The 27598-nt window shown below is 39.9% G+C and overlaps 1 protein-coding gene across 5 annotated transcripts in view; it reads right to left on the minus strand.

Moving 5' to 3' along the window:
- nalcn (sodium leak channel, non-selective) overlaps nucleotides 1-27598 on the minus strand; it is a 72115-nt gene that overhangs the window by 23107 nt on the left and 21410 nt on the right. For all 5 annotated transcript variants that reach the window (XM_044217257.1, XM_044217258.1, XM_044217254.1 and 2 more), the window contains 5 exons: nucleotides 14627-14758; nucleotides 12908-13075; nucleotides 9407-9598; nucleotides 7726-7863; nucleotides 7135-7209 (listed from right to left, as the gene is read on the minus strand). In XM_044217257.1, coding sequence (XP_044073192.1) covers nucleotides 7135-7209; nucleotides 7726-7863; nucleotides 9407-9598; nucleotides 12908-13075; nucleotides 14627-14758 — 705 coding nt within the window. The remainder of the gene's footprint in view (nucleotides 1-7134; nucleotides 7210-7725; nucleotides 7864-9406; nucleotides 9599-12907; nucleotides 13076-14626; nucleotides 14759-27598) is intronic.

Genomic DNA, 27598 nt, shown 5'->3' on the forward strand with positions numbered 1-27598 from the left:
GAGCAATAACAGGCAGCAAAAAGGTCCAATAGACAAACTTGTTTTTCAAATCATATGCAGCTATTGGCCCATTCTTGTAGTCTTCCTCTGATTGTAAAAAGGTGTTTCTGGGTGGCACTTTGACATTTTAGATGTATGCCTAGGACTGTCTGCTGTTTTACAGTCACTGCAAACTGAGGTTGCATTGCAAGTTAATTGCAAAAAGAGTAAAAAGCAGTTCCTGCATTTATTCTGTATTTTATTATATAAGCACAAAGGGGTAACAAGATGTCAACAAATGTCACCCTTTTTAGAATAAATATGGCATTCCATTAATGGTTTCTCCTAAGTTGCTGTCTAGCATACATGACTCACTGCCATTCCTAGCCTGTTAATTATCAAACAATTTAGCAACAAAGCTCAAAAACACATTCTGCAGATATCCAGTGTCCCTAATTCAACAAAATAATGAAACAAAAAGGTTGTGTTGTGCTTTTACTGTGGTATATTGACTAATTCCAGTTGAAGCGAAGTAAATAAGCAGCCATTACTGCTTTTAAATCTCCATAGTGCCGCTGTGATGTGTGTAAACTCCTTAATCGCCTTTGCACAATTTACCTGTTACTTGCAGAAAATATAGTCATTGACATTCCAGAAAAAAAATGTTAGAATCTAAAAAAATCTTTTAGCTGCGAATCACCAAAACACATACCTGGCTGTGCTGTTATCAGCTGCTCCTACAATAATGTTTAACTTTGGGAAAAAAACAGACTGCAAAATCCACAAGCCTCTGCACCATGAAGTCATCCATCCATCCATCCATCCATCCATCCATCCATCCACCCATTAGCTATACCCGCTTATCCCAGCTGACATTGGGCGAGAGGCGGGGTGCACCCAGGACAGGTCGCCAGTCAATCACAGGGCTGACACATAGAGACAGACAACTATTTACGCTCACAGTCACACCTATGGGCAATTTAGATTAGCCAATTAATCTCTATTAAATTCCTAACTTTCCATCTAAAACCACATTATATATCTATGTTAATAATGTATAATGATATAAAATAATGTAGTTCATCTGTGACACCCCTCCCACTGACTTGGAGGCTGTCCTGGCCTACCTAAGGAGGCAAATGGCTGACATGGGAGGGTCGTCAGCTGATCTAGTTCACCTGGCCCTTCCAGGTTATAAAAGCTGGCTAATGTGCTCACTTTGTCTCTCCCTTCCTACGGCTGACATCCACCCTGCATCACTTTCTTTTGCACCCTCAACACCTCCACAGCACATATGCCACACATCCATGAATTGCTGTCATGGATAACATTGCTGATTTTCACACTCCATTGTTAACTTTAGTTTTAATAAACAATTTTTGTTTTAAGTATAGCTCTAGCTAGGACTCCTTGTCACATTCACTGAGCCAGTTTGTGACACATCTGATAACAACGCAAGAAATCATGGATTGCACGTTACTTGATTTATAGGTTTTTCCCAAAGCCTATCTTGTAACCAATTGGGGGGGTCTACCTCCCTTCACTTCTGCTTTACTATGCTGTCTACCTTTCTCCTGTCCAGGCTTCATTTCATTAAAAAATTTCTAGCAAACCTAATTTCACACAATAAATGCATTATCCTAATCAACAGTGATGTATGCGTGTGTGTGTGCACGTGTGTGTAAGAAATTCCTGCTACTTCTGTGCTCCTGGCTCACCATTATGGTGGAACAAACCAGTTTTTCATTAGCTCTCACTTCCCTAATTATTAATGACCACTCTTTGTGTGTGTACACGTGTGTTTGTATGTGCACATGTGAGTGTGTATGCACATGCACCTGCGTGTGTGTGTGTGTGTGTGTGCGCTGAAAGCAAATAACTTTAATTCTTGTTCTCAGGCTGTGATTACAATGCACTGATTCAGAACTGTTTCACTTGCCAACAGCTCACATCAGACAACATTAAAGCAACCAGATATTACAGCACAGCTAGCTAACACTGATCTGCTTGATCACAGCACAACTACCCACAAGCCTCTGTGCTTCTCCTGGCGTTTCAAGCTTTGACTCTCAGATGAAAAACTAAATCATGACAAATGGACTGTCGTGGTTGACAGATGCGAGTCATTCCCCTGAAAGGGTGGGCTTGCAATCAGCATACAAACTATGACAGATGTTTTTAGCTACATGCCTTATTGATGATGTCATTATCAAATCATCAACATGGGCAGACACAGTAGTCCTCCTGCTTCACAAACACACACACACACACCTGGCTATGGTGACAGTCAATTAAAAGTAGCTTATACGCATGGAGTGACAGGTGGAAATGGAAACCAGCCCTGATGATGACATGATGACGGCCAGAAAGTGTTGCCTGGTAACTCCATCCATGCTGATCAGCTTCATTAATGCTCCACTGAGCATGGATGTTAGCAATAATGGAGTAGATATTTGCGGGTGGGTTGGAGAAATATTGCCACTTTAACATTACCAACTTTATGAGAAAGTAAAAGCTGTTCGGTCTTATAGGACCTATAGAAATTGCATGTTTATGTTGCAGTCTGTCACAGTTGCTGTACTTTTATGGAGTTGTTAACAACATTAGTCCTATTCTCAGCTCTGAGTCATAAGGTGATTCCGTACTAACCAACAGCCAAACAGACTGTTGGGCCTCTAAGGTGTGTATTTCTTTATATGTTATGACTCACAGGTATTTCCCTTTCTATATGCATCTACTGACACTGCAATAACATACTCATAGGACTGTTTTAAATAGGATGTTGCTGACCTATTATGCTTGAAAGTAAAATGAATTCCCAAGATGGGTCAGTCAAATTTTTGGCTGACTGAACAACATTGTTAGTACATGAAGGGAATGGCTTAAGAAAAGAAGCTAGCCAGCCAGTGCACCCTGGAGTCAATGATAAGGAGAGCTGTGAACTACTGTATATGGAGATCACCAAGAGGTCTTACTTTAATGCACATTAATAAATTCACTAAATCACACTAAATAAATAAATTCAAAATAAATAAATGTTGACAGTGATTACTTTATGTTAAAGTCAGCAGGGACTGTATAATAAGAGTATAATGGATGTCACATAGAACATGACATTGGCAATGACTTAACAACATAACCTATATAGACAATAATTTGAAGAATGGTACACTATCATCATGTATAATTGTACTGTGCAGGTGGGCCTTATCGCCCAAAGCTTGGCTGCACATGTGAATATTGATTTCAATGTGACACGTACACACCATACACACATAAAGACACCGCTGGCACACCTGCAACCACACACATCTTGTATGCTTGAAGTCTTTCATGGGTAGAAGTAAAATACAATGCTGTCTAAGGGGAGCTGACACGTTTGACTGGTTTTCAAACTGGTATTTCTGACACACGCAGCATGAAGGGGAATGGGATGTTAGGGCAAGATATACTGCTGAAGTACTTTCAAAAACGTAATTTTCTCCACAGTAGCTACAAATTCAACATTCAGTATGACCAGTGTTACTTTCAAAATGTAATATATTACATCTTAGTAGTTACTTTTATTTGAAAGTAATAAGTTACTTTACAATATTACTGTCTGTGTAGAGTAATGCGTTACTGATGCATTACTTTGCATTACTTTCACCAAAATAACTGCAGAAGTACAACTAGAAATTATAAAATGGAAGAGGGTAAAGTTGTTTCATAGCGGGTAATCAAAGCACAGAAGCTCAAGTTTATTACAGTTCATTACAAATCCAGTGGTGTACAGCCTAATGAAGGCTCTTCTCCGGAGACAGCATTCACATGCAGTGGTTACCACTTTGTATTAAAATTGCCCGCTTATATTAACAATAGTGTGATGATATAAAACAATTAAATAGCCTAGACCTTTTTTAAATAAACGAATAGCCTTGGACACAGGAATGGACAGGCAGACAAAGGATCAAAGTCTGATAAATTATGAGATAGGGATAAATATGACTCCGCAGCCATGGATTTCAGCAACAGGATTCTTTGGAGGATATTTTTGCTGTGGCGCACTATGGATGAATTCTTAAAAAAAACAAAAAAACAATAAACACTTAATGTCGGGTGGTAACGCGTTACTTGACATCGTAAATGTAATAATATTACCAAAATCCTATTAGTAACGCATCATATTACATCGTTATTGTTAAAAGTAATATATTACTGTAACGCAACACTGAGTATGACAGTAATGCAACTGTGATTAGCTCATTTTGACACATTAGCCAATAAATGCCACTAATTATGCCACCAAAAATGTAACTGTATACATTTCCTGTTTTGTCAACTTGTGTACAGCATCCCCCCGCTTTTCACCAAAAACAGACACACCTTTCCTTATTTGACGTCAAATAATTCCAAGACACAATTCTATGATTTGCATGAACTCACTCTTTGAATAGTTTATTCGACTTCAATTTGTTGTTCCATTATTTCCAATTAATTTCAACACAGCAACTGTCTGTGTGTTTAACCAACTGTGAAGAAGAAAGGATTAAAAATGTCTCAGGGAAGAGAACACACATGGCCTTTGTGTGTCAAACACTAAATATTGATTGATATCCATTCTATACCCATAACACTCACTGAAAGAAAGCAGTTTTTGAGCTGAAAAAAAAAACATTAGGTAATACTATTTTTTGTACATGGTCTTTTTTTTTCTTTTTAAAGAGCTTGCCATGGACACAAGTCACATTAACAACAAGTAACAAACATTACCAACTCAATGAAGTCATTCATAAAACAGCAGGCAAAAATGATTCATCACATACAGTGTAATTGGTTTCTCATCCCTCACTGTCCACATGTGTATTTCTTATAGAAAGGTTGGCCATGTCATTGGGTTTTTGCCAAATGTTTGCAGAAGCCTTCTCTTGTGGGAGGGTGATCACAATCTATGGTCTATATATAGTCAGTCTCCGTATCCATGATTGAAGCACCTGTAAAATAGGCAATTTTACAGTCACTGCGCCTAATCAGTCAGCTGTGGGTGGGAAATAACATGCCCAGGCAAGCTGAGACCTGCTAGCCCGCTATGAGTGCACATAGTGCACAGCGTTTACGTGAGCGTGCGTGCGTGTGTGTGTGTGTGCAAACCTGTTCATGTCAGCGAGCTTATAGATTAATTAATTTATGTAAAGCTATTGTATGGCTACAAACAGAAACAGAAACTAACCTGGGGCTTGAATTTTAGGCATTTCTCTTTCCGTGACCATTCAAAAACCAATTTCCCTATTTGCATTTGATGACAGAAATTGTTTATTAAAGTTCACCCATTGAGCAATCACTAGCACCTAGGCCTTGTGTGTGTATTTGTGTGCGTAAGTGCCAGCTTTTTCACACAACAGGGTTCTGCTCTTTTAAAGTTAATTGCCCATTTATACAACCCTCGAGAGGAGAGCCCCAAAAAGAAATTCCTCAGAGCCCTGCCCACATGTGGGCACACAATACAACCCTGTCACTCTTCCCAGGGTAGCTACTCCGCAAAAAGTGCTCAGCTATAAAATAAAATTTAGCAGCAAACAACAAGCTGAAATGCCAAGCAGCAGACAAATCAGTTAGCACTTCAGATCATGGGGAGAGAAAATGCGTCTTGTGTGTGTGTGTGTGTGTGTGTGTTTGTGTATCTGCACATTTAAGAAAGCTTCTATGGATGTGATCATATATGTATGCTCAAGGACCTCTTGTGGTTGCAATGAGTCACAATTTTTGAAAAACCTATTTTATTGACTGAACTTAGACTTTCGTCTTTTCAGCAGTTTTCGCCATTTTATGATATGCGTTACGACATAGCAAAAGGCATTTCTGGCAATCAGCTAGGCTAAAAACAAGGCTTAGCTACTCTGTTTAAGGCCACATTTTAGCCTTTGTTGTGGCTCAAAAACTTACATCCATAGAAATGTTTGGTCTCATCTTGAACCAGAGCATCTGCAGATTAATTCCATACCCGATATGTTATGAGCCACTAAAGTTAGGCACAGTACAAGATGAATAAATCCTCATTTTTGTTATCTTTGCTGCCATCTTGACTGTAAGGGAGCCGGGAGGGACAATTGAGTGAGATTCAACTCTTCTTGGTTTTGGTAGGGGTGTGTTCCCACAAAATGTTCTAAATAAATAACAATTTTAAATTCAGAAGTTTTGACTCATCGTCCTGTTTATTGTTTTCTTATTAAGTTTATACAGTTAGGCGAACCCAGGATGCTCAGTAACAATACCATTACACTATTCTATGCATCTTAAAGAAAACTGAGACTATACTGTACAAAAACACTTTATTAAAAATGTTGCATACATCTCAAGAAAACTTGAGAGAAAACACTATACAAAAAACTTTCTCCCCTTCATTCCACTACTACATGCATACACAGTGGACACACAGTCTGCCCTGCACTCATTGTTCCCCACCACATGCCCCCAGACACACACATTCAAATGGAACTCTCAAGGTCATATTTTCAACATGGGAAGTTGCCCTGTTCTCTTTTCGAAATTAGTGAATTACTTTGTGGTTGAGAAAAGAGCATGCAAAAAAGTAAAAAAAATAAAATAAAAACAGTGGGTGCCTAAAGGCACCAAATGTAACAACCAGAGTAGGATGTTAACATTTTGATCAACCAGCCACAGTGGCTGTCACGCCATGTCACAATTTTAGCTTTGCTCACTGTAGTCTGGCAAGGCCATGGTTGAATTAGCTTGAGAGAAACAGAATTTTATGTATATATATATATATATATATATATATATATATATATATATATATATAAATAATATAAATAAACCCGCCCAAAAAGAAAAACTGTTCTAGACTTAACTGAGTGCATACACACTACTTGTTGGGCTGTCAGTCTTGATTATTCTTAATCCTTTCTGATTTTCAATCCAAAAAAAAACAAGAAACCTTGTCAAATTTTTGTCAAAACTTTTCCATTAAAGTGAGTTTCTCAGGTGAAAATTGGGCCTTGCAGTGGGGGAAGTTGGGGCTTAATTTTATTTATTTTCATTCATATCAGCGACACCTAGTTTTAATAGGTGATACTAGTTAGCAAAGGTTGGGGGATTGGTGAGGCACTTAGTCACATGATCATCTAAACATTTGCATAATTTACATAAGATTCTTACCTGTTTGAGCTTCTTCAAGTCTTCATCCAACTCCAGATTGTCCAAAATAACAGCCACAAAAAGACTGAGCAGAATCTAAAATGCAACAAGAGGAAGTGCATAAGAACATATGCTGTGTGTGAACACATTACAATATGTTAATGTCATTATCACCATCATAATAAGACTTTTTCAAAAGTACAAAGTCTGCTTAGTAATTGCATTTGTTGCTTGTTCTGTTCTGGAAGACATCCTGTCTGTCTGGGGTGAAGTGTGAGTCATCCTGATACTGTCTGTGCTGTCTGATGGCTCTCCATATAAGAAGGCCAAACACTGAAATGTCAGCACTTCTTACGCCTGCGAGTCTGATTAACTGTGATTGGATGTACCACTTGAGAGAACACTGAAGGGGCTGGGGCACTAATTGAATGCATTAGGAAAACAATTCATGTATCCTTTTGTCACTTATTTTCCTGCTTTTACTGACCAAAATAATAGAATATGAGTTTGAATAAAATGAACTACAAGCCCACTTAACTTAATCAAACAACAAAAAACTCTGATTGAAGTTTTTTGACTTCTACATTTGAAACAGCACAATAAGTTCCTCACCAGGGTAGCAAACAGATGGTAGAGGATGAAGTAAATGGCTACTACCGGAGCCCACATATGACCTACAGCCACCAGAGTCTGGTCCATGACATCTACCCAGCCCTCCTGGGTTAGGATCTGAAACATGGACATGAATGCCTACAGGGAGGAAAGCACAGGATAAGAGAAAGTGAGAGAGGCAAAAGGCTAGAGAGGGCAACTGAGTACACAAGTGGAAGCGGTGAGGAGAGGGAAAGAAAGAGACAGGAAAGAAAATGACACAGAGAAATTGACATTTGAAACATGCTTTTCACAGGAGAGCAAATCCCCTTCTGATCATCCTTCTCTAGCTAGTGATTGTGAGATTTGGAATTATAAGCCAGAAAGAGAAGTGTGGAGACAGCCATCTTTTTTTTTTTTTTTACTCTGTTCTGCTGCCCTCTCATCTACTTGGTAGAGGTCAGACGAAGGTGTAGGGAACAGCCAGCTGCAACACTGTGGCCCCTGGAGTCAAATGACACGCCTGCGCTTCCTCCTTACAGCGGCCCCGTCCCTCCCAGCCCCTCTCACCCGCTTCCACGTCCCAGTTACTGCAGATAAAGCCTGATAAAACCAGATAAAACCCAGCAACAGGTCTGCCCGTAGGGGATACAGCCAAACATCATTAACTATGATGTGTGCATGTGTCTGAGTGCATACATGTGTGTATGTGAGGCACAAGCAATACGGAAGACAGAAAATGAGAGAAGAGTAACACAGCATACAAGTGGCATCTGTTTACGAGCAAACCTTCATGTCCCGCTGTGCCTGGGATCAGTGAAATGTTGAAGGGGAGAAAAAAAATGAGGATGGAAAGATGTGGCTAATGAGAGAGAAAGAAGCTCATGAGCACTTAGAAATCAAAGGAGGTCCCACATCTGTCGACCCATCATGCAACCCATCATCAACATCTGCAGGCCTCCCCATTGCTTGTCTGAGGTGTCCTTCTGGAACTGCTCATATGAATTTCTAAATTGTAATGTAGTGTATATAATATATATATATATATATATTTATGTATGTATCTTCTGGTTTTAATTACATTTAATGTTTCCCTGAGAGCAAATTATTTGAATATTAGGGCATATTCAGACAAAGTGTGGTTGGAAATAACTGCTGACATTGCCTTAAAATGCTGGCCTAATCCATTTCCAAATGAGCTGCAATCCAAACTAAATAGGTAAGATACGCTGATATCTGGTAACCAGCAGTCACTCACAGGAAGCCTTGCAGCATACAATGAAAATTACAGCCTGCAGTGGTGGTCATATTTGACTATTTATTTATGTATTCTTATCTGTTATGAACACAGATACGCTACTTACAGTAAAGAGTTAAGTCTATCATGCTTACTAAAAGTAACCTTGATTGGAACAGAATTTATTTATACTCCTGATGACAGATTTCCACAAATCAGTTCAATAAATCAGCCATTTGTGCTTAAGTATTTGACTCAGGATGACTTTACAACTTTACAAGTTGTGAAGTCACCTAAAAGAACAAATACTAAAATGCGTCTAAGAAATAAGCTGAATATATGATCACATCCATAGAAGCTTTCTTAAATAGACCACTTTGTTTTTAATAATATAATCTGTAAGTATGCAGTAAAAGTATGCAGATTGCCCTACTGGTGACAGGGTGAGTGCGAGTGATTCCTTACCCTGGGGAATGTGGTGAAGCGGTCCAGCTCCTCCACAAAGCAGAACATCTGCAGGCTGATGGCCGACATGACAATGAGAAGGCTGGCTGTGAACACCACCAGGCTGCCTAGTTTTTTACCTGGACCAAATATCTTATACACAAAGTCCTCCAGAGCTGGCGAAATCTTGATCAAACGCACCACACGTAGCACCTGAGGGGTAAAAAAAAACATACATCTCTACTGTAAGGTTGCTGTTTGAGTAACCATTGTTATTTCTTATTTCTTTGGAACAGTAGTTTGATAATCAACATCAAAGGAAGAGAGCAGTGGTATTTTAAAGATAGTTTAAAATAAATATAAAAGCAAGCACATTAATTGAATATTGATTTTTTTAAAAAGAGAGCACTGATCTTGACCCAGTGGTTAAGGTGCAGTGATACTGTGCTCTGTCAACTGGCTTAATCCCTAAATTGTTTGCAACAACCCCCAAAAGGTAATGCATCTTGGTCAGGCTTTGATCTGGGATCCAGAGAGTAGCTATTGATCGAACTCCACACTGAGATGCCTCTGGCCAAAGATTTTTCTCCCAATTCCCAGATATACAGCAAAATAAAGGAGACAAACAGGGGATGCTGGTCATTAAAGGGAACCTACAGTAAACAAATATAAAGCAATAACACTCGCAGCATGATGACAGATGGGATGGAAAGACACTACCTTCTACTACTGACAGGCCATGATGACCACTATCCATTTTACAACAGATGTAAGCTCTGAGGCTAAGAGCAAACCATAAGAGGTTAAGTTAACAAAGGATATAAGGATGTAACAGCAAAACTGGTTCTATATAATACTGGGATCATTCTTTTCCACGTAAAATACGAAAACAGAAAAAAAAAATACACTATACTTTGTTTCCTTTTTTTAACTTGTGATCTCTTTATTATTTGCATATCTGGAATAAAGAAGATACATGTGAGTGTTTCAAGAGAAAAACACATCTTGACTCCCAAAATGCAGACATGAGATGAGCAATAAACAATCTTGAGAATGGCTTTCCAGCTGTGTTGTCAGTGTGTGCTTCTGGCTCTAGCCTCTTGCAAGACAAAGAAATGCTTAACATTAAATTTAATTGCATAATGTGTCACATTGTCACTGTCAGAAATATCCCATCACGCATTTTAAACCCATATTGGCCAAATACCAATAACTAGAATTGGATCAGAGCATCCCTACCAGAAATGTCCAAAAATTATACAGTGCCCTGCCTTTCTGAATGAATGAATTGACTGAACCTTTAAATCGTGCTGCTACTGAAGTCATCGCAATTCTGAACACACAGAGAGAAAGTGTTGGGGTTGGTTCCATTGCCTAAATTAAAATTCATTCTGCCAAGTGTACTGCATGTGTGTATGTGTGTGTATGTGTGTGGGTGTGTGTGTGTGTGTGTGTGTGTGCATGTGTGTGTCAAAGCTGTAAGTAGGGCTCTAAAGCATGTGACATTTGGTCCAGACTGAAAGACAATTAGTAAGGATAACCTTTAGCAGTGAAACCCCTTGGTTGGATAAAATTAAATAAAAATCTGAAACAATCATTGATTGTGTAGCCTTGTTCCTTTTCCTTTTCACACACTTCCGATTCCAGCACAGAGCCTTAAGGTTAATCACTTGTGACTAAATGTCACCAGTTTGAACTGGGACCTACTTGGAAAAATATCAGCAGGGAGAGTGAATGAGAAATACTTTTCCATGAGTGAGGAAGGCACTTAACTCCCAGTTGCTCTTAAAAACTGCTCATTAGCCAAAAGCAGACAACTGATATGAATGTGTGAAAATGTACAAACAGGGAATTGCTGCATCTGAAAAATATACTGACATTACACTTTGCAAACTATTATCTGTGCATGTTGTTTAGCTATGCTCTGAGTATGAAGGTATATTTGGAGCAAAACAACTGAGCACCTGTGACAGTGGAATCTGTAGTAGAATTTTTTTTTCTCTCCCACAAACAACAGTTACACCTTCTCAAATTCTTTATTGTAGGTGCACAAATCCTATGCTATGAATCAAAATTAAGAAACTCATATGCTCACAGTTTTCCTTCAGTTGCTGCAGTGAATATGGTGCAAAACACATTCACACACCTCTATCAAACAATATGAAGTCATGGACAAAATGTGCACATCCGCAAATCAGTATGTGAATTCATGCAATGAGAGTTGCACATCTGTAGAATATTTTCTCTCATATATTTTTTTTCTTGGATATTTTTCTATATATATATTTTTCATCTAAACTGGGTTGAAAAAACGATAGACGGACAGGTGCCCAAACGAGCCAAAACATCTCGATCGCCCCCTGGTGACTGGCTGCAGTATAGGTCATAACCCATAGTAGATGGGACATGAGCCAAAGTAAAAAACTGCAAGATCCGCAGTACAGCAAGCATTATTAACAAGAGTTAAGTAGTAAAAGATTTAGCTGGTAGATATGACATGTAGACCACAACACAGCCCTGAAGTGTAATTTATAGAAAATATTTCTATTTGAATTCACAGTTGAAATATTGGTTTTAAAAACTGTCATTCCATTTTTTCCTCAAAGCCCTACATAGCTCATGAATGCAATGCTGTTCAGCAACTAATTCTAATGTCTTAGGATAGTGGAGCCTCTCGCAAGCACATTAATGCATCATCAGTCTGAAATACATAAACAGACTGCCTAACCATGCAAAAATAAGGCATTCTAACTTGGATACAAATAACAAGATATAGGCCTTTTTACTGGAATGGACTACCTAGCTAAAGCATGTCTCAAGTCATTGCAAGTAGATTTTCATCTTGTACTGAAATGACTGCCGGGAAGGAAGGCAAACACATTTAACAAAAGACATTATTGTATGTTTTGGAAAATATGCAGCAAATGTGGAATATGTTAAAAAATGCAAAAAATAACCAAAACTGTAAAACTGTCAGATCACACACACACAAACGTATAGGCAAACACATTGCATTATTACTTTCACCTACCTATCAGGACTTTCATAGCTCTCTGTCTCACATGCAGGAATTGAGGACTGCACACTCAGATTTATGCTAAATATCATTAAATAAAACCATCAGAGTACGACACTTTTCACTGCAAACATCAAGCGAAAATGTCCCCCAAAAATGTGTCATGACTGAAAATGCTACAGTTTAACTCAAACTAACAAATCAATTTATCTGAATCTCTGTTAGACATTTTTGGTAACAGTACATTTAAAGCATTTTGAATAAATAGAGGAGAGGTTTTTAACACAAAAGAGTGATATGATTGATTTGTACTTATTAATGCATCGTCACAGGAAAGACATATCACAAAATGATTCACAGCTTCTATTCTTCACTACAATTTATTTGATGTGTGGATGATTCAGTTTCATATTCAGGATATAAAGGGATTTATGTATGTTTATAGAGGCATGCATTTTCAAGTGCATACTGTAAAAATGCATATGTGTGCATGTGTGTATCCATACCTGAAAGTAGGTGAACTGAGAGTGGTATAGGTCAGGGTAGATGTGCAGCGTGGTGCCCACCACCAACAGAGATTCAAACTTATGCAGGGAGGAGCTGATGTAACCGGTGAAGCCCAGGCACCAAATTTTCAGAAGAGCTTCCAGGTCAAATAACACAGTAAAGGCAACCTGGGGTGGAATGAAGAAATCAGAAATCAGTGTTTGCATTTACTCCCTGCCACCACAAATATTTCTCAACAACTTTTGCCAGCTGTGCATTAAGTAATTGCAAACATATATTCATTGCTACAAGTACTGTACTTATCTGTAAGTACAATTTTGGGGTACTTGAACTTTACTTGAATATTTCCAATTTCTGCTTCCTTATTCTTCTACTGTACTAAATGTCAGAAGTAAACATTGTACTTTTCGCTCTACTGCATTTATTTGACAGCTTATTTATGACATTGCAGATTGTGATTTGACATACAAAACATATGTTCAACTTATAAAATGATACCTCGTTACAGAGTAAATTACCCAAAAGTATAAAGTAGCTCAGACTGCACCAGCTACAACACTAAAATGCAGTTTACAGGTTAATGAATCATTAACAATGATCCAATAGTATGTTTAATAACACTCTGAAAGGAGCCACTCTACATAATAAGTACTTTCACTTGCAATACTTAAGTATCTTTTGCTAATAATACTACTGTACCTTTACTGTGGCAATATTTTGAAGGAAGTGGAATACTTTTATAGTGACGTATTGGTACTTTTACTTAAGAGGTACTTAAGAGTGACTAGGAGTACTACACAGCCTCTAATCTTAGTTTGGGTTTGGAGTTTACAAATCTTTTAAGAAAAAGCCTGTGTTAGAAATTTGGGGCATTGAGTTTGAAAGACTTGTCTCTTGATAGTCCCCCAACTTTATTTAAGTGCAATACTAAGTTGTTGGATGACTCCTTTAAGTAAAGGATCTGAATGCTTCTACCACCGCTGTCTTCAGCAGGGGGAACATGGTAAGGAGAGAAAAAAAATTGGCACCTCACCAATAAACCTGTATTTTTCCATTTAACTCTAAACCCAATGCCTCCATTTCCTATTTTCCCTTCACAGCCTTCACACAGATTGGAACAAATCTGCAGATTGATGGATGTATGATACGGATGGAGGGAGTGAGAGAAGGCAATATTGTGTGTGGGTTTTTTTCCCCCCTTTTCTTATCTCCTCCATTCAGCTGTGTGTGTGAGAGAGAGAGGTATGAAGGGGACGGGGGAGGTGGGCACACTCCTCTCCGTCTTTGTTGGCGTTTTACCACCTGCATACTGACGACATCAAACCAACCTGCATGATACATAAAGCAGTGTCGTGTGCATGTGTGTGTATTTTAAAACATTATATTATAAATTATAAACTGGTTGACACATCCTAATCCCATCATACACCATGTGAGTGGACAGGGAAATATCATGAGGCACTCAGATTATGCAGGATTAAATCCCTATTAATAACATTAACATGGAGGAAATTCCAAATAAGGACCTCTACTGTAGAGGAAAAACCCACAAATGTGTCATCTAATAGGCTTTTAAAAAAAGCTGATCTCATACTGTTTTTTTATAATAATGCACAAAAAAACAAGGCTTTAAATAAAAGCCTTGGTCAAAGGGTTTGTGTTAATGTTAAAATCAAGGGTTTGGGGTAGACAGCAAAAACAAAAAAAACCCATCTCACCTCTGCCAGGTAAAACTCATCATAGTGCCTGCGGTGGTTCTCGCCTTTATAATAGTTGCTAGCAGCAACGATGACGTCCACAGCAACCATGCTCAAGATGAACATGTGGAACACAGAGGACCGCATCAGTTGCTGTGGAAACAGAGCAGTGTTCAATTGCAATCAATGTAAATTGTACACAACAGGCAAAGAGGAAATATGTGTGTAGAAGATAAACTGTCATTTTCATTTGTTTCCCAATGAACTTGTTCAAATTCTGGTTTGGATATGAGCTAGCAATACCATGAAAATAAAGCAGAGCATTGTCTGAGATAAACCATTTCCAATGTGATTGATGGTTATAACTCAGGCAGACAAGACAGACAGACAGAAAAGTAGGTATAATGCACCACTGAGTTAGACTGAATTATTCTGAAAAAGAGAGAGGAAGTAGGGTGATAAGATTTCTTAAGTCAGATCTGCTTTTCCTTCAGTGTAAATTTGATTTCCGCCCATATATATACACAAGCACAGTGCATATATATATATATATATATATATACACACAAGCACAGTGCATATATATATATATATATAGGCAACCCCGACGCCAACTACAACGGCTAAGTGAAGTACCATCCGAAAGTCTCCTAGAAGATGTGAATGCAGCATTGAGAGCGATCCCTACCACAACCATCACTGAAACCAATGAGCTGATATACGCCTCAGCAGCAGTGATCCTAGAGATGCTTGGCTACAAGAGCAACCATGGGAGCCATGAGAGACAATACCCACCATGGAAACGAAGGTTGGAGGCAAAAATCAAGGAGGCCCGGAGAGAAGTGAGCCAACTGAGAGAGGTGCAATGAGAAAGCAAGTACCCAAGAAGTACAACCAGATGCCCATACCTGAAGCACTCGAAACTGCCAAACAAAGGCTCCTTGGCCAGCCGCCTAAAGAGATACACGAGAGATAATGAAGCCAGAAGAATAAACCGGCTGTTCGCAACTCAACCTGTGAAAGTGTACGCTCAATGGCAGGGTAATAACAGCAGAGCAGACCCACCAAGGCTGGAAACGGAGCAGTACTGGAAAAGTATATGGGAAAGGGAGGCATCACACGACAGCGATGCACAGTGGCTGGCCGCCCTGAGAAAGGACCACAGCAACCTCCCTGAACAGAATCCAGTCACCATCACAGCGGCAGACATCCAAGAAAGAGTCTCAGGTATGAAGAACTGGACAGCACCGGGCCCTGACAGGATCCACACCTACTGGCTAAAGAAGCTCACTGCACTCCATGAGCGCCTAGCAGCACAAATGAACCAGCTGCTAAGAGATGGGACGCACCCTGAATGGCTTACCGAAAGGCGCACAATCCTGATCCTGAAGGATCCCCAAAGGGTACAGTCCCATCCAACTATCGGCCAATAACCTGTCTCTCCACAACATGGAAGCTCATGTCAGGCATCATCTAAGATAAGTGGACACATGGATCAATACATGAGCAAAGCACAGAAGGGCATTGGCAGAGGAACCAGAGGAGCCAAACACCAACTCCTGGTTGACAGAACAGTCACCCAAGACTGCAGGGCCCGACACACCAACCTGTGCACTGCCTGGATTGATTACAAGAAAGCATATGACTCAATGCCGCACACATGGATCACTGAATGCTTAGAGATGTACAACATCAACAGGACTCTAAGGGACTTCATTGCGAACTCGATGAGGCTGTGGAAAACCACCCTTGAGGCCAATGGTAAGCCACTTGCACAAGTATCCATCAAATGTGGCATATACCAAGGAGATGCTCTGTCCCCACTGCTGTTCTGCATAGGTCTGAACCCCTCAGCCAAATAATCAACAAGACTGGCTATGGATACCGACTCAGGAACAGGGCCACCATCAGTCACCTCCTCTACATGGATGACATCAAGCTATACGCTAAGAGCGAGCGGGACATCGACTCACTGATCCACACCACCAGGATCTACAGCTCTGACATTGGGATGTCATTCGGGCTTGAGAAGTGCAGTCGAATGGTGACAAAGAGAGGGAAGGTAGTCCACACAGAAGGGGTCTCACTCCCAGAAGGAACAATAGCAGACATTGAGGATGGTTACAAGTACCTTGGAATACCACAGGCAAATGGCAACCTCGAAGAGGCAACAAGGAAGACGGCAACGGCCAAATACCTCCAACGAGTAAGGCAAGTCCTAAGAAGTCAGCTCAATGGCAAGAACAAAGCCCAGGCAATAAACAGCTACGCCCTGCCAGTGATCAGATACCCTGCGGGAATAATAAGATGGCCAAAGGAGGAGATACAGACCACAGACGTTAAGACGCGAAAGCTCCTCACCATGCATGGAGGGTTCCATCCCAAATCCAGCACCCTGAGACTGTACGCTAGCCGTAAGGAAGGCGGCCGTGGACTAGTGAGTGTGAGAGCCACTATCCAGGATGAAACATCCAAGATCCACAAGTACATCCAAGATAAGGCCCCAACAGATGACGTGCTCAGGGAATGTCTCAGGCAATGGGGAACAGAGGAAGACGTGCTGGAGGAAGGACCATCATGGGAGGACAAACCCTACACGGGATGTACCACCGAACATAACTGAAGTGGCTGATATCAAGAAGTCCTACCAATGGCTAGAGCGGGCTGGATTGAAGGACAGCACAGAGGCACTCATCATGGCTGCACAGGAGCAGGCCCTGAGCACCAGAGCAATAGAGGCTCAGATCTACCGCACCAGACAAGACCCAAGGTGTAGGCTGTGCAAAGAGGCCCCTGAGACAATCCAGCACATAACTGCAGGGTGTAAGATGCTGGCAGGAAAAGCATACATGGAGCGCCATAACCAAGTAGCTGGCATAGTGTACAGGAACATCTGCACTGAGTATGGACTGGAAACCCCGAGGTCAAAGTGGGAAACACCTCCAAAGGTGGTAGAGAATGACCGAGCCAAGATCCTGTGGGACTTCCAGATCCAGACGAACCAGCCTGACATCGTGGTGGTTGACAAACAGAAGAGGAAAGCCATTGTGGTTGGCGTGGCGATACCAAGCGATGGCAACATCAGGAAAAAGGAACATGAGAAACTAGAGAAGTACCAAGGGCTCAGAGAAGAGCTGGAGAAGGCCTGGAAGGTGAAGGCAACAGTGGTGCCCGTGGTCATCGTAGCACTCGGGGCAGTGACCCCCAAACTGGAGGAGTGGCTACAGCAGATCCCTGGAAGAACACCAGACATCTCGGTCCAGAAGAGTGCAATACTGGGAACAGCAAAGATACTGCAAGAGAACCCTCAAGCTCCCAGGCCTCTGGTAGAGGACCCGAGCTTGAAGAATGAGACCACCAGCGGAGGGTGAAGGACAAAGTTTTTATATATATATATATATATATATATATATATATATATATATATATATATATATATATTATATATATATATATAGATATATATAGGCTAAAAAAGATAAATGAGAGAACACATTCAAAGATAAATGATGATATTCAAAGACAAGAAGAATATACATGTATTGAGTCAGATCAGTAAATGATAAAAAATATTTTTCAATGCACACAAAAGTGGATTTGTTTTACATTTATATATAAATCCAAAAATACATTTGTGAATCGTTCTGTGTGCATTCATTAATATTGAGACTGATCTGACTCCATATGCATGTGGCAGTACTGGTGTGGGTTCTTTCTTTTTGGAGGTGCCAACCATAGACTGTACTGTATATAAGGAGGTGGAACCAGACAAAGCGGGCCAGCAGCTAAACTGCAGGAAATTCAAAGCAATCAGGAGCCTTTCATTGGGTGCTGAGAGAAACATCCACCCAGACAGCAGAATCAGTGTGTATTCAGACAGCCGGAAACAAGAAGGGAAAGGGGCAATAAATGTATGTTATTTCCTGTAGGAATAGCAGTGGCAGTGAACGCCTACAACAACATCACATAATAGAAACAATCATGACTTAAAAGAATGTGAGGGAAACTACCCCCAAAAAAAATCAGTCAGACAAAACACGCACTCCTCATTTAGACAAACAATGTAACTGCGTTCCTTTGGAGACAATATGACAGATGTGATACCAGCCTTGAACTGAATGTATGTGGCAGAATGAACAGCTTGTGAGTGGGTAGAATCACTCACCCTAAAAAAAGACTTGCATGTGAGACTGGTATTAGGAAGGACTGAAAAAGTGAAAAATGAGAGGAAGACTTTAAGACAGATGAAGAGTGTTTGCGGCATAGCTGCAAAGATCAAATTCGCCCCAGGAAAACAGGACCACTGCCATCCTCCCTCCTACACACAAATGCATTACAGTACAAAGCTTGATCTGCAATTGTGTTTGGTGCTTGAAAACAAGTGATAATGGAATTAGTAGATAACATTGTCTGACTGAACTTTGAACTTGTGGGTAAATTACATGATGCATTACTGTTTTAAGGAACTTAAAAAAGGATCATACTTAGCGACAAGCAGAGAGAACACAGACTTAGAGAGAATGTCCTCACCAGAAAAATGGCAGCATTTAAGCACATAAAATGGCTTATGTTTGTGTTTACCTGACAAGCACCTGGTAATGAAAGTAACAACTGCTGTCTGTCAGGAGCAAGGGCAGAGCAAGTAGCATGATTGTTTTAGTGCTGTGAAATGTAATTTGGAGCAGGTTGCGGTGAATACTTGGGTCATCAAAGTATGTGACTTTGACATGGAAGACCACTGTTGGCATCTCATCTTCTACCTGTCCACATTAGTTCCTCTTAACACTGACCACAATCTTTCCACAACCATAACAAAGTCAGTTTAGCTGCTTAACTAAACCTTAACCATAGAAGTGGCAGATCAGGAAGTGTTCATATCAATCCTTTTTTGTAACGGTCATTTGTAATGGTTTTGGAAGGGACTGTCTAACAATGCCATCCTGCATATAGGGGCACCAGCTATGAAAACGCTCATAGGGGCTGTTTTGGAGGGCAATGACAAACAACCTATTTTGTCATTCAGATTAAAGGATTTGTTGGTTTTAGACCTTGAGAGAGGACATTTTTGTAAAGTGAGCACTACTAGCCAGTCATCACTTCTTCAGAGGGCTGTTTGAGGGTTAAGACCTTTGGTCAAGGTAAGAATTGGACTTATTCTTCTCTCTCCTTTAATTAATAAAACTCCGGAGGGGAAATATTTAATAATTCAAAGTTATTTAATATCAGACTGAAAAAGCAGTGTTTCACTGCCCTCTCTGGTTAAACGTTACTAGTCCATTTCACACACATCTGCTGGGTGTGGTTGTATGTGGTCAGAAGTGTACTCTGTTGGATCTGTAACCACACCCTACAGTGATGTCACGGTGTATTGACACACCCCAAAGTAAACTTCTATACCAAGTTAAGAAGTTAAACCACTGGAGGTCAGAAAAAACAAGATTTTGAGCTGGTGTTAGATTGCTCTTTAAGATAATGCAATACGTCATGGAAACACATATACACATATACACAGCTGTGTCTGAGCATCGCAGGCTAGTCAAATCTGGAGCATCTTTTAAAAGTACTTCTTAAAACCCAGAAAGCCATTCTGCTCAACTGATAGCCCATACCAATAAAGCTGCTAGCTGGGTGTTTTTGCAGAACATACACACATGCCCACTCTACACACACAGTGGTTAGGCTCCCTGACTGAGATTGGACGTGACAAAGCAGTTTGACATTTCCAGCAACCAGACTCTCTCCCCCATGGGTGTTTTGGCTGAACAGAGTTGTGTGTGTGTGTGTGTGATAGTGTGTGTGAGGGAGGGAGGGAGCAAGAGATATAGAGACAGACTGACAGAGAACAGAAAGTACATGCTTGTGCAAATGAAACGGTTGATTTTTCTCAAGGTCCTGACGCTGCCCATATTCTCTGTCAGCTTTTGGGAATCACACTGCTAGGACAAGCTGGAGAGCAGTGTGCATTTGTAACCTCTGTCACATGGAGATACAGTCTTTCTCTGTCCAGCTCTGCCACAGAATAACCTTTTAATCTTTCGTTCACATTCCTCTTGTTTGGTGCACTTCACCAGATAACGCACTCCATGTCCTTCCCCAGGCAAAATGGCCTAGTTTGCCCAATGCAACTGATGGCACTGGCACACCATATATGGCCTCAAGATGTCAGAATCAATTTAACAGCATCAATTGTGGGACAAGATGGCCCTCCCCTGCTGTTTGATGTTTCTTTGCTTGTGTGTTTCTGAAATCCTTTCACACTTATTTGATGCTATTTATTTGTGTTGCCTCTGGCTGGGTCTTGAAACACCAGGTGCTCACTGCACACACACACACACACACACAGACACACACACACACAAAGTCAAGTTTGCCAAGCAGAGGCCACACATTAAGTTGTGGCTTTGGCATTTAGCCAGGGAACTCTGGCATCATTCTGTCTGATAGCAAAGCAAAGCTTAATTTCTAATATATGACATAGTACATTCTGCAAAATACAGCACATACTCAGTTTTTATTTGCTTGACTGCAACATAACATGATAGAAATTATGCATGCAAATAGTGTTGTAAGATAAAAAGATATAATTTCAAGTGGCATGTACATTGGTATTTGGGAAAATAGTGCACTCGGAGTGTGCTTTCCTGCAGTAAAAAATGAAAAACAACATTAAAAATAAGAATAAATAAACACCCATTTCTCTTTTCATCAGGCCTTCTGGCTTCTTGTCTGGGTACTTGTGTTCTTTATCACCCAATTTATGCTGAGTCAATTTAAACAGTGCAGCAAAGCCTCACTCTCTAAAGTGTGTTTGGTCAGTGTGACATAAACTGCAATCTCACAGAAGAGGTGAGACAACTTTCAGCTGTGCTCATAAGAGGTGTCCCAACACGATCCGCTGTCAATAAGCATACCGATCATCTGGAAGAGGGGGGTATAGGCATCATACCTGGAGCATTTCCAGTGGCTACGACTGTAACACAACCAAGACAGAGAGGCAGATTGACAGACCAATGACTGCTTCCTCATGCTCCGTCTGTTCGCTCAGACTGCCAAGGAGGACAAATGCTCTTTCCGCTGGTACATGAGACAAGTGTAGCACATGTGCACATAGCTGGCAGGATATAGCAGTATTCACACAGGAATTGTCACCAACAGACTGGGCCATGTACTGGCACCATCTAATGCTACAGTTTCTCTCTCCTGTTTACCGAGATTAAGAAGAAACTGAGTGGGATTACAGACTGTTTCACTTGACTTATCTCCTCAGTCTTTTCACTGGCATTTGTTGACATCGAATAAACAAGTGATCGTAATCAGAGTTCTTTCAAGGATCTTTTCTTTTCCACTGTATTATATACAACTCTTAATGAAAAGATGTAGAACAGGCAAACTAATTCAGGAATCTATTGTCAAAGTGGGAAACAGGACAGTTAACTCATGGTTATTTTAATCTAAAGCTTTGGGCTAAAGGAGTGGGAGTGTCAAATCTTGCTGGGTTGGGGATCTAGTGAAGTGGGAGCCCCTTGGCTTATTACGGCCCTGACTAGAGCAGGCTGACTCATGTCTCTGGCTGGGAAACAGGTCTTAATAAAACATGATGGTCTGCCTGTCTGCACCCTCCTACTCTTAATAATATCTGCTGAGCTTTGCCACCTCTGCGTCCATTGCCTGTCTGGCTATTCCTTAAAGACTTTTGGTTTATTTCATTTCAACATATATCACTATATGTGCATCTGGCTGAATTCAGTCTAGACTGAAAAAACAATCTGATTAAGTCGTTGAGTTCTGTCTAAAAGAGTTGATCTCACAGGACTAGTCACATCTTGTTCAGTGTCCTCTTGCAAGTGATTCTGTTTCCCATTATACACATATCTACCCTGCTATGCCCCAATGCCGTCTTTTTTTTTTTTTTTTACTGTCACCATCTATAACAATGTTCTCGCTGTGATTATTTTCCTCCACTCCTGTTTTTTATCTCCAGCCAATTTCCCTTTTTTCAGTGCCCTCCTTCTCCTTCCACACACAGAGACAAACTGACCTTAACCATGGCACATTCTGTATGTGTGCGCAAGTGGTGTCATTGGGAAAATACAGAGGGCAAAAATCGGTGGCAGGGGTAAAAGGAGGGCTCCAGAGAATCAATAACTTCTGGCTTGGGAGGGAAAGGTCAAAAAGGTGTTCCTTTCATTGGACCTCAGTACCCCCCAGTGAGCTACTGGGTTATCCATCACTCTGTATATAGCTCTGTGGACAGAGAGCTGAGACAGGGGGAGTGAGCAGCATCAGCTGCTCATCACCAAAGAGGCAATGCTATATTAAATCACATGGTCCTCCTGGATTACTAGAAGTAGGTTGCATTTATCGTGGCTTTCATACCCTTCCTTAGTGGTCATTTTAAAGCTGTTTTAATTAGTCTCTTACAGAAATTCCTTAGTTCCTTGATTTTTATTTAGAGTTAATCTATGTTGCATTTTAACAACTTTTTTAATCCAGTGGGGTATGTATAGTGTCACCCTCTATTTTTGCTTATAGCAGCCAAAGCTCCAATCTGCAGTGTAATTATGGCATGGTGGAGCACCAGGGGCTAATTAGTAGGCCAGGTCTGTAGGGAATGAACAGGACGCTTCATTAACCTCCACTAGTCTATACTGCTACCACATGAGAAAAACTGAGAAACCCAGCAAAGCACTTAAGACAAAACAATGTCTTTACTACGAACATATACAGAGCAGTCAGTGAGATGCAAATACAGTGCTGTGAGAAATAGATTGATACCACTCTCAGTAGTACAGTATCTGTCTATTAAATATTAAGTTGGATCCAGGAAACTGTTAGCTTAGCTTAGCATAAAGACTGGAAACATGGGGAAAACAGCTTGCCTGGCTTTTTCCAAACGTAACAAAGTCTGCCTACCAGCACCTCCAAAGCTCATGAACATTAACACCGTATATCACTAACATTAACACCTTATATCTTGGTTTTTCAATCTGTACAAAAACTGAAGTGTAAAAATGACAAGTTGCTGAGGTCTCCACTGGTGATGATAAGACCATAACCCTCTGTAACAGCATTACAACTCTAACTTCTCAAACGAAAAAATTGAATCAAATGAATCACACAAGTCACAGCAAGTACTGGCCACACTCACCGACATGTAATTTCAGGGAAGTGGCGTTCAAAGACACCACAACCATGATGGCTTAGAATGACAGATGTTGTAAAAAATTGTAAAATCAAGACTATGTTAACAATTATCACTGTAAGATTAATAAAAACATTGAAAAACAACTGTCAGAGTGGGAGAGGAACTTGGTGATGCTCCCTGCTTTGAGGGCTATTTTTGTTTGTAGCCCCTCAGGAGGGGAAGCTGCCGTTTCCTCTCTGTCTCCAAAAAGAGCAGGTGGATAATCAATTATGTGTTATCTCCAACTGCTGCAGCCCGTTGGACCCATACAGACCCAGACTGACACACACACACGCACAAATGGACAGACGTCAACAGGCAGATCGAGAGGCTGTCAGTCAGACACACAGAGGCCTGACCGGAGACGTACAGGTGGTTTAAAAGACAGTCGGACAGGACTATAGCTAGCAGCCAACAAACAGGAGGACGCACACAGGCCGCCTGTCTGTAGATAGCGCCCACCTGCCAGTCCTGAAACATTTTAATCATTTGACGGCCAATTACTCTGGAGCCAGGCGGAGCAGAACAGAAACTCACACTTCACTTCCCCGGCACACACAGATGGCCCTGCAGGCTGCATCTCCACTGCCTGTCTTCACTCTACCTGTCTACTCAGCTAGCACTGCTCCCTTCTGATATGGGTGAAAAAGCAATGGAATAAGGTGTTTGGCAAGGCTTTAGAAGGAGAGAGAAGGGGACAGCCATCATTAATCAAAAATGATGCCACTGTAATATGACGTGCTTTCTCACACCCTTTATTACAACATCAAAGAACAGAAAATGTTGAAAAAATAACAATATAACCCATTCTGTCCTACAGCTAAATACATACATAGAGAATCAGGTGCGCATGGCTCTCGACAACATCATCTACTAATGCTTATGTACATATGCAGTGTTCCTATGGTACTCTAGTTAATGAATCCATTATAATCTGGTCCCTTTTCATGTCCTGCATCATTTTATTCAGATCATTTAACAGTGACCAATAGAGCTACAACGATTAGTCGATTAATCGATTAGTCAATCAAAAGAAAATTAATTGCCAACTATTTTGATAATCGATTAATCGTTTCAATTATTTTTCAAGCAAAAATGTTAAACATTTGCTGGTTGCAGCTTCTAAAATGTAAATATTTGCTGCTTTTCTTTGTCATTTATGATAAAGTCTTTAGGTTTTGGACTGTTGGCTGTACAAAAGCATTTTTCACAAATTTTTGACATTTTATAGCCTAAACAATTTATCAGTTAATCGTGAAAATAATCGTTAGTTGCAGCCCTAGTGACAGATGGTACTTGTATGTTTATTTCCTCAACATTTGGAGATAAACATAATAGTAACATTATTTTTAAATTATTTTAATTTTTGATTTTAAATTATGTAAATTTATTGGTTTTTATTGAGAATGTAAAATTATTTCAAAATTGAAAAAATATGTGGGAAATTCAGATAATAAAACTACCATCTGCAGCACAAATGTTCTCTCAGATTTCAGTGTTTTTAATTAGATGGAGGGACTCTTGCTTTCTCTTCATGTTTCTCGTCATTAGCCTTCAAAGCACATTATGAGCGGTTCTTGTCATGTGCATGTGATGCATAAAGACACAGTTAGATTAAACCAACTTACTCGTTTTAAAAATCTTGATATTTTTAAGTCAAAATTGGCACACATATAAAATTGCATTCACAAATGATATATCTGAGGCAAGATGGACCCTTTCCAACTAAAAGTCTGTAAAAACAGAAAACATTGCCTTACTTATAATTCCTCTCTGTGATCTTTGATGAGGCCTTTGTGGTTTGGATTGAACAGCTGTGTTAGATCTTGCAGTTTCCTGATACCATCAGAAAATCAAAACATTTTTAGAGTGGTTTGATGGTTTGACATGCCACAAAATGCTGTCAGTGTGTGACTGGCAACTGAAAACAATGGATGACTTTTGAAATGAAACACTATATGAAGCATGTCAAAGTCACTCTCAGTACTATTCAAGTTTTACACTACTTGATTATTATTTGTCTCATGCTTGACACTTCGAATCCTCAAGTAGGCAGAAATTTAAACAACAAAAGTACTTTAAAGTGACACTTCACCCAAAATCTGGATTTTAGAGCCAAATACATTAATATAAGCTTGAAAGGAGGCAGTCAAATGCAAGTAACTTCTTCATTAACAGAGATCAAGGGTTGTTGATCTTGAGCTTGAATACATGTGTTAGTAGAGTCCAATAATTTTCAATAACAAAAACATCCTTGGAAACTGTTTGCAACATAATCTGGTACTCTGCTGTCCATCTGCGTGGAACCCTAAGTAAGCAAATATGGGTTTCAAATATGTTTTCAAGGCTACAGATGTAAAGTAGTGCTGCATATGAGATGACAAGAAGAGTTGAAAAGTGTAAATGAAGACCTTCCTCATGTAACCAAGCCACTGTGCTAATTCTTTTGGATGATGTCATGAAATCAATACAATCCCTTTGATGCTTTTTAATTGGATATTGATATTGGCTACTGTGGTGGGCAATGACAAATATCAGTAACATATGATAAATAATTGAATTGATTATCTACATAATTAATGTTTCAGGAGAGAAAAAAATTGAATCATCCTTAAAAAGATTTGTGGCTAGTGACACCTTTCATCACTAGTAGAGCAGTGTTACTGTATGAATGTCTTCAAACAACTGTGGTAAACAGGCTTTCTAGTTGCTTTACTACAACAAAAACTGTATAAATAAATATACATATAGGCTGCCTGTAAGGCCAGGCTAGTATTCAGGAGGAAGGGTGACCAGATGGGACAAATCACTCACAGTAGAATTAGCCCTGTCTTTCAAACATTTATATTCATACTGGACGACTGTGCAATAGAAAATTTACATCCAATGCCAAAGGAAATTAGTGTGTCATTTATGTAGTGGCAAAAGGTAAAGGTGTGGAGATAATGGGTTCAACTTTAAAGCTGGCCACCAGCTGGAAGTTCTTGTCTCATACCAGACATCTCATTATTTCAGTATATAACCAAGACAATGATTTTCCTAACCTTAAACAAATATTTTACTTGGCCCCAAATGGACTAAAGTTTGCATTGTATCTGACGTGATATATGCATCCCTAAATCTTAATCACAGTTTGTTTGCCATAACCACAATCTTTATTTAACCTTAACTATGCCTTAATCATGCAGTAGTTGTTGTGCACTGGTATTGTAGGAATAAATCATTTAAAACACAACAGTACCATTGAACTCCGGGTAATGGTTCTGCAGAATCATCCAATGTCAACGCTCTAACAGATGAGTTATCTGGTAGAAGCCACAGAGAGTGGTATGAATGTCACTGTACATTCTTTTGACATACTGTATCTCCAAGCTCCAAGTAATGGGTTAGATCAATACGTTAGTGTCATTTTTAATGGTAGAAAATGCATGCAATGCATTTACAAAGACCAAACAAAATTTGAGTGTCAAGAGAACTCAAACTACAAGTTGAATCATACATCCAGTCCAATACAAAGACCTGCTGCTTCCTTTTTACAATGAGTAATTCTTTAACCACTCTGTCTCATTCATTATCCTATTTTTTTTTCATTTAGATACAACTCTGTGACCTTGTATCACTGGCAGAGCATTGCATTAAATGTCTTGTGTAATACTAGCCCTATTATTAAATATATTCCCCTTATATTATTATGAAGAACAAAGAAGCAAACAAGAAATTTCTCGCTTTCTAAGGTGCTTTTCATGTGTCAGGCTTTTGTTGACAGAAGACATCTATCACAATTTCTGGGCCAGAGCTGAAACAATCCA

The sequence above is a fragment of the Siniperca chuatsi genome, linkage group LG12 (genome assembly GCF_020085105.1).
Source record: "Siniperca chuatsi isolate FFG_IHB_CAS linkage group LG12, ASM2008510v1, whole genome shotgun sequence".
Lineage (NCBI taxonomy): Eukaryota > Metazoa > Chordata > Actinopteri > Centrarchiformes > Sinipercidae > Siniperca > Siniperca chuatsi.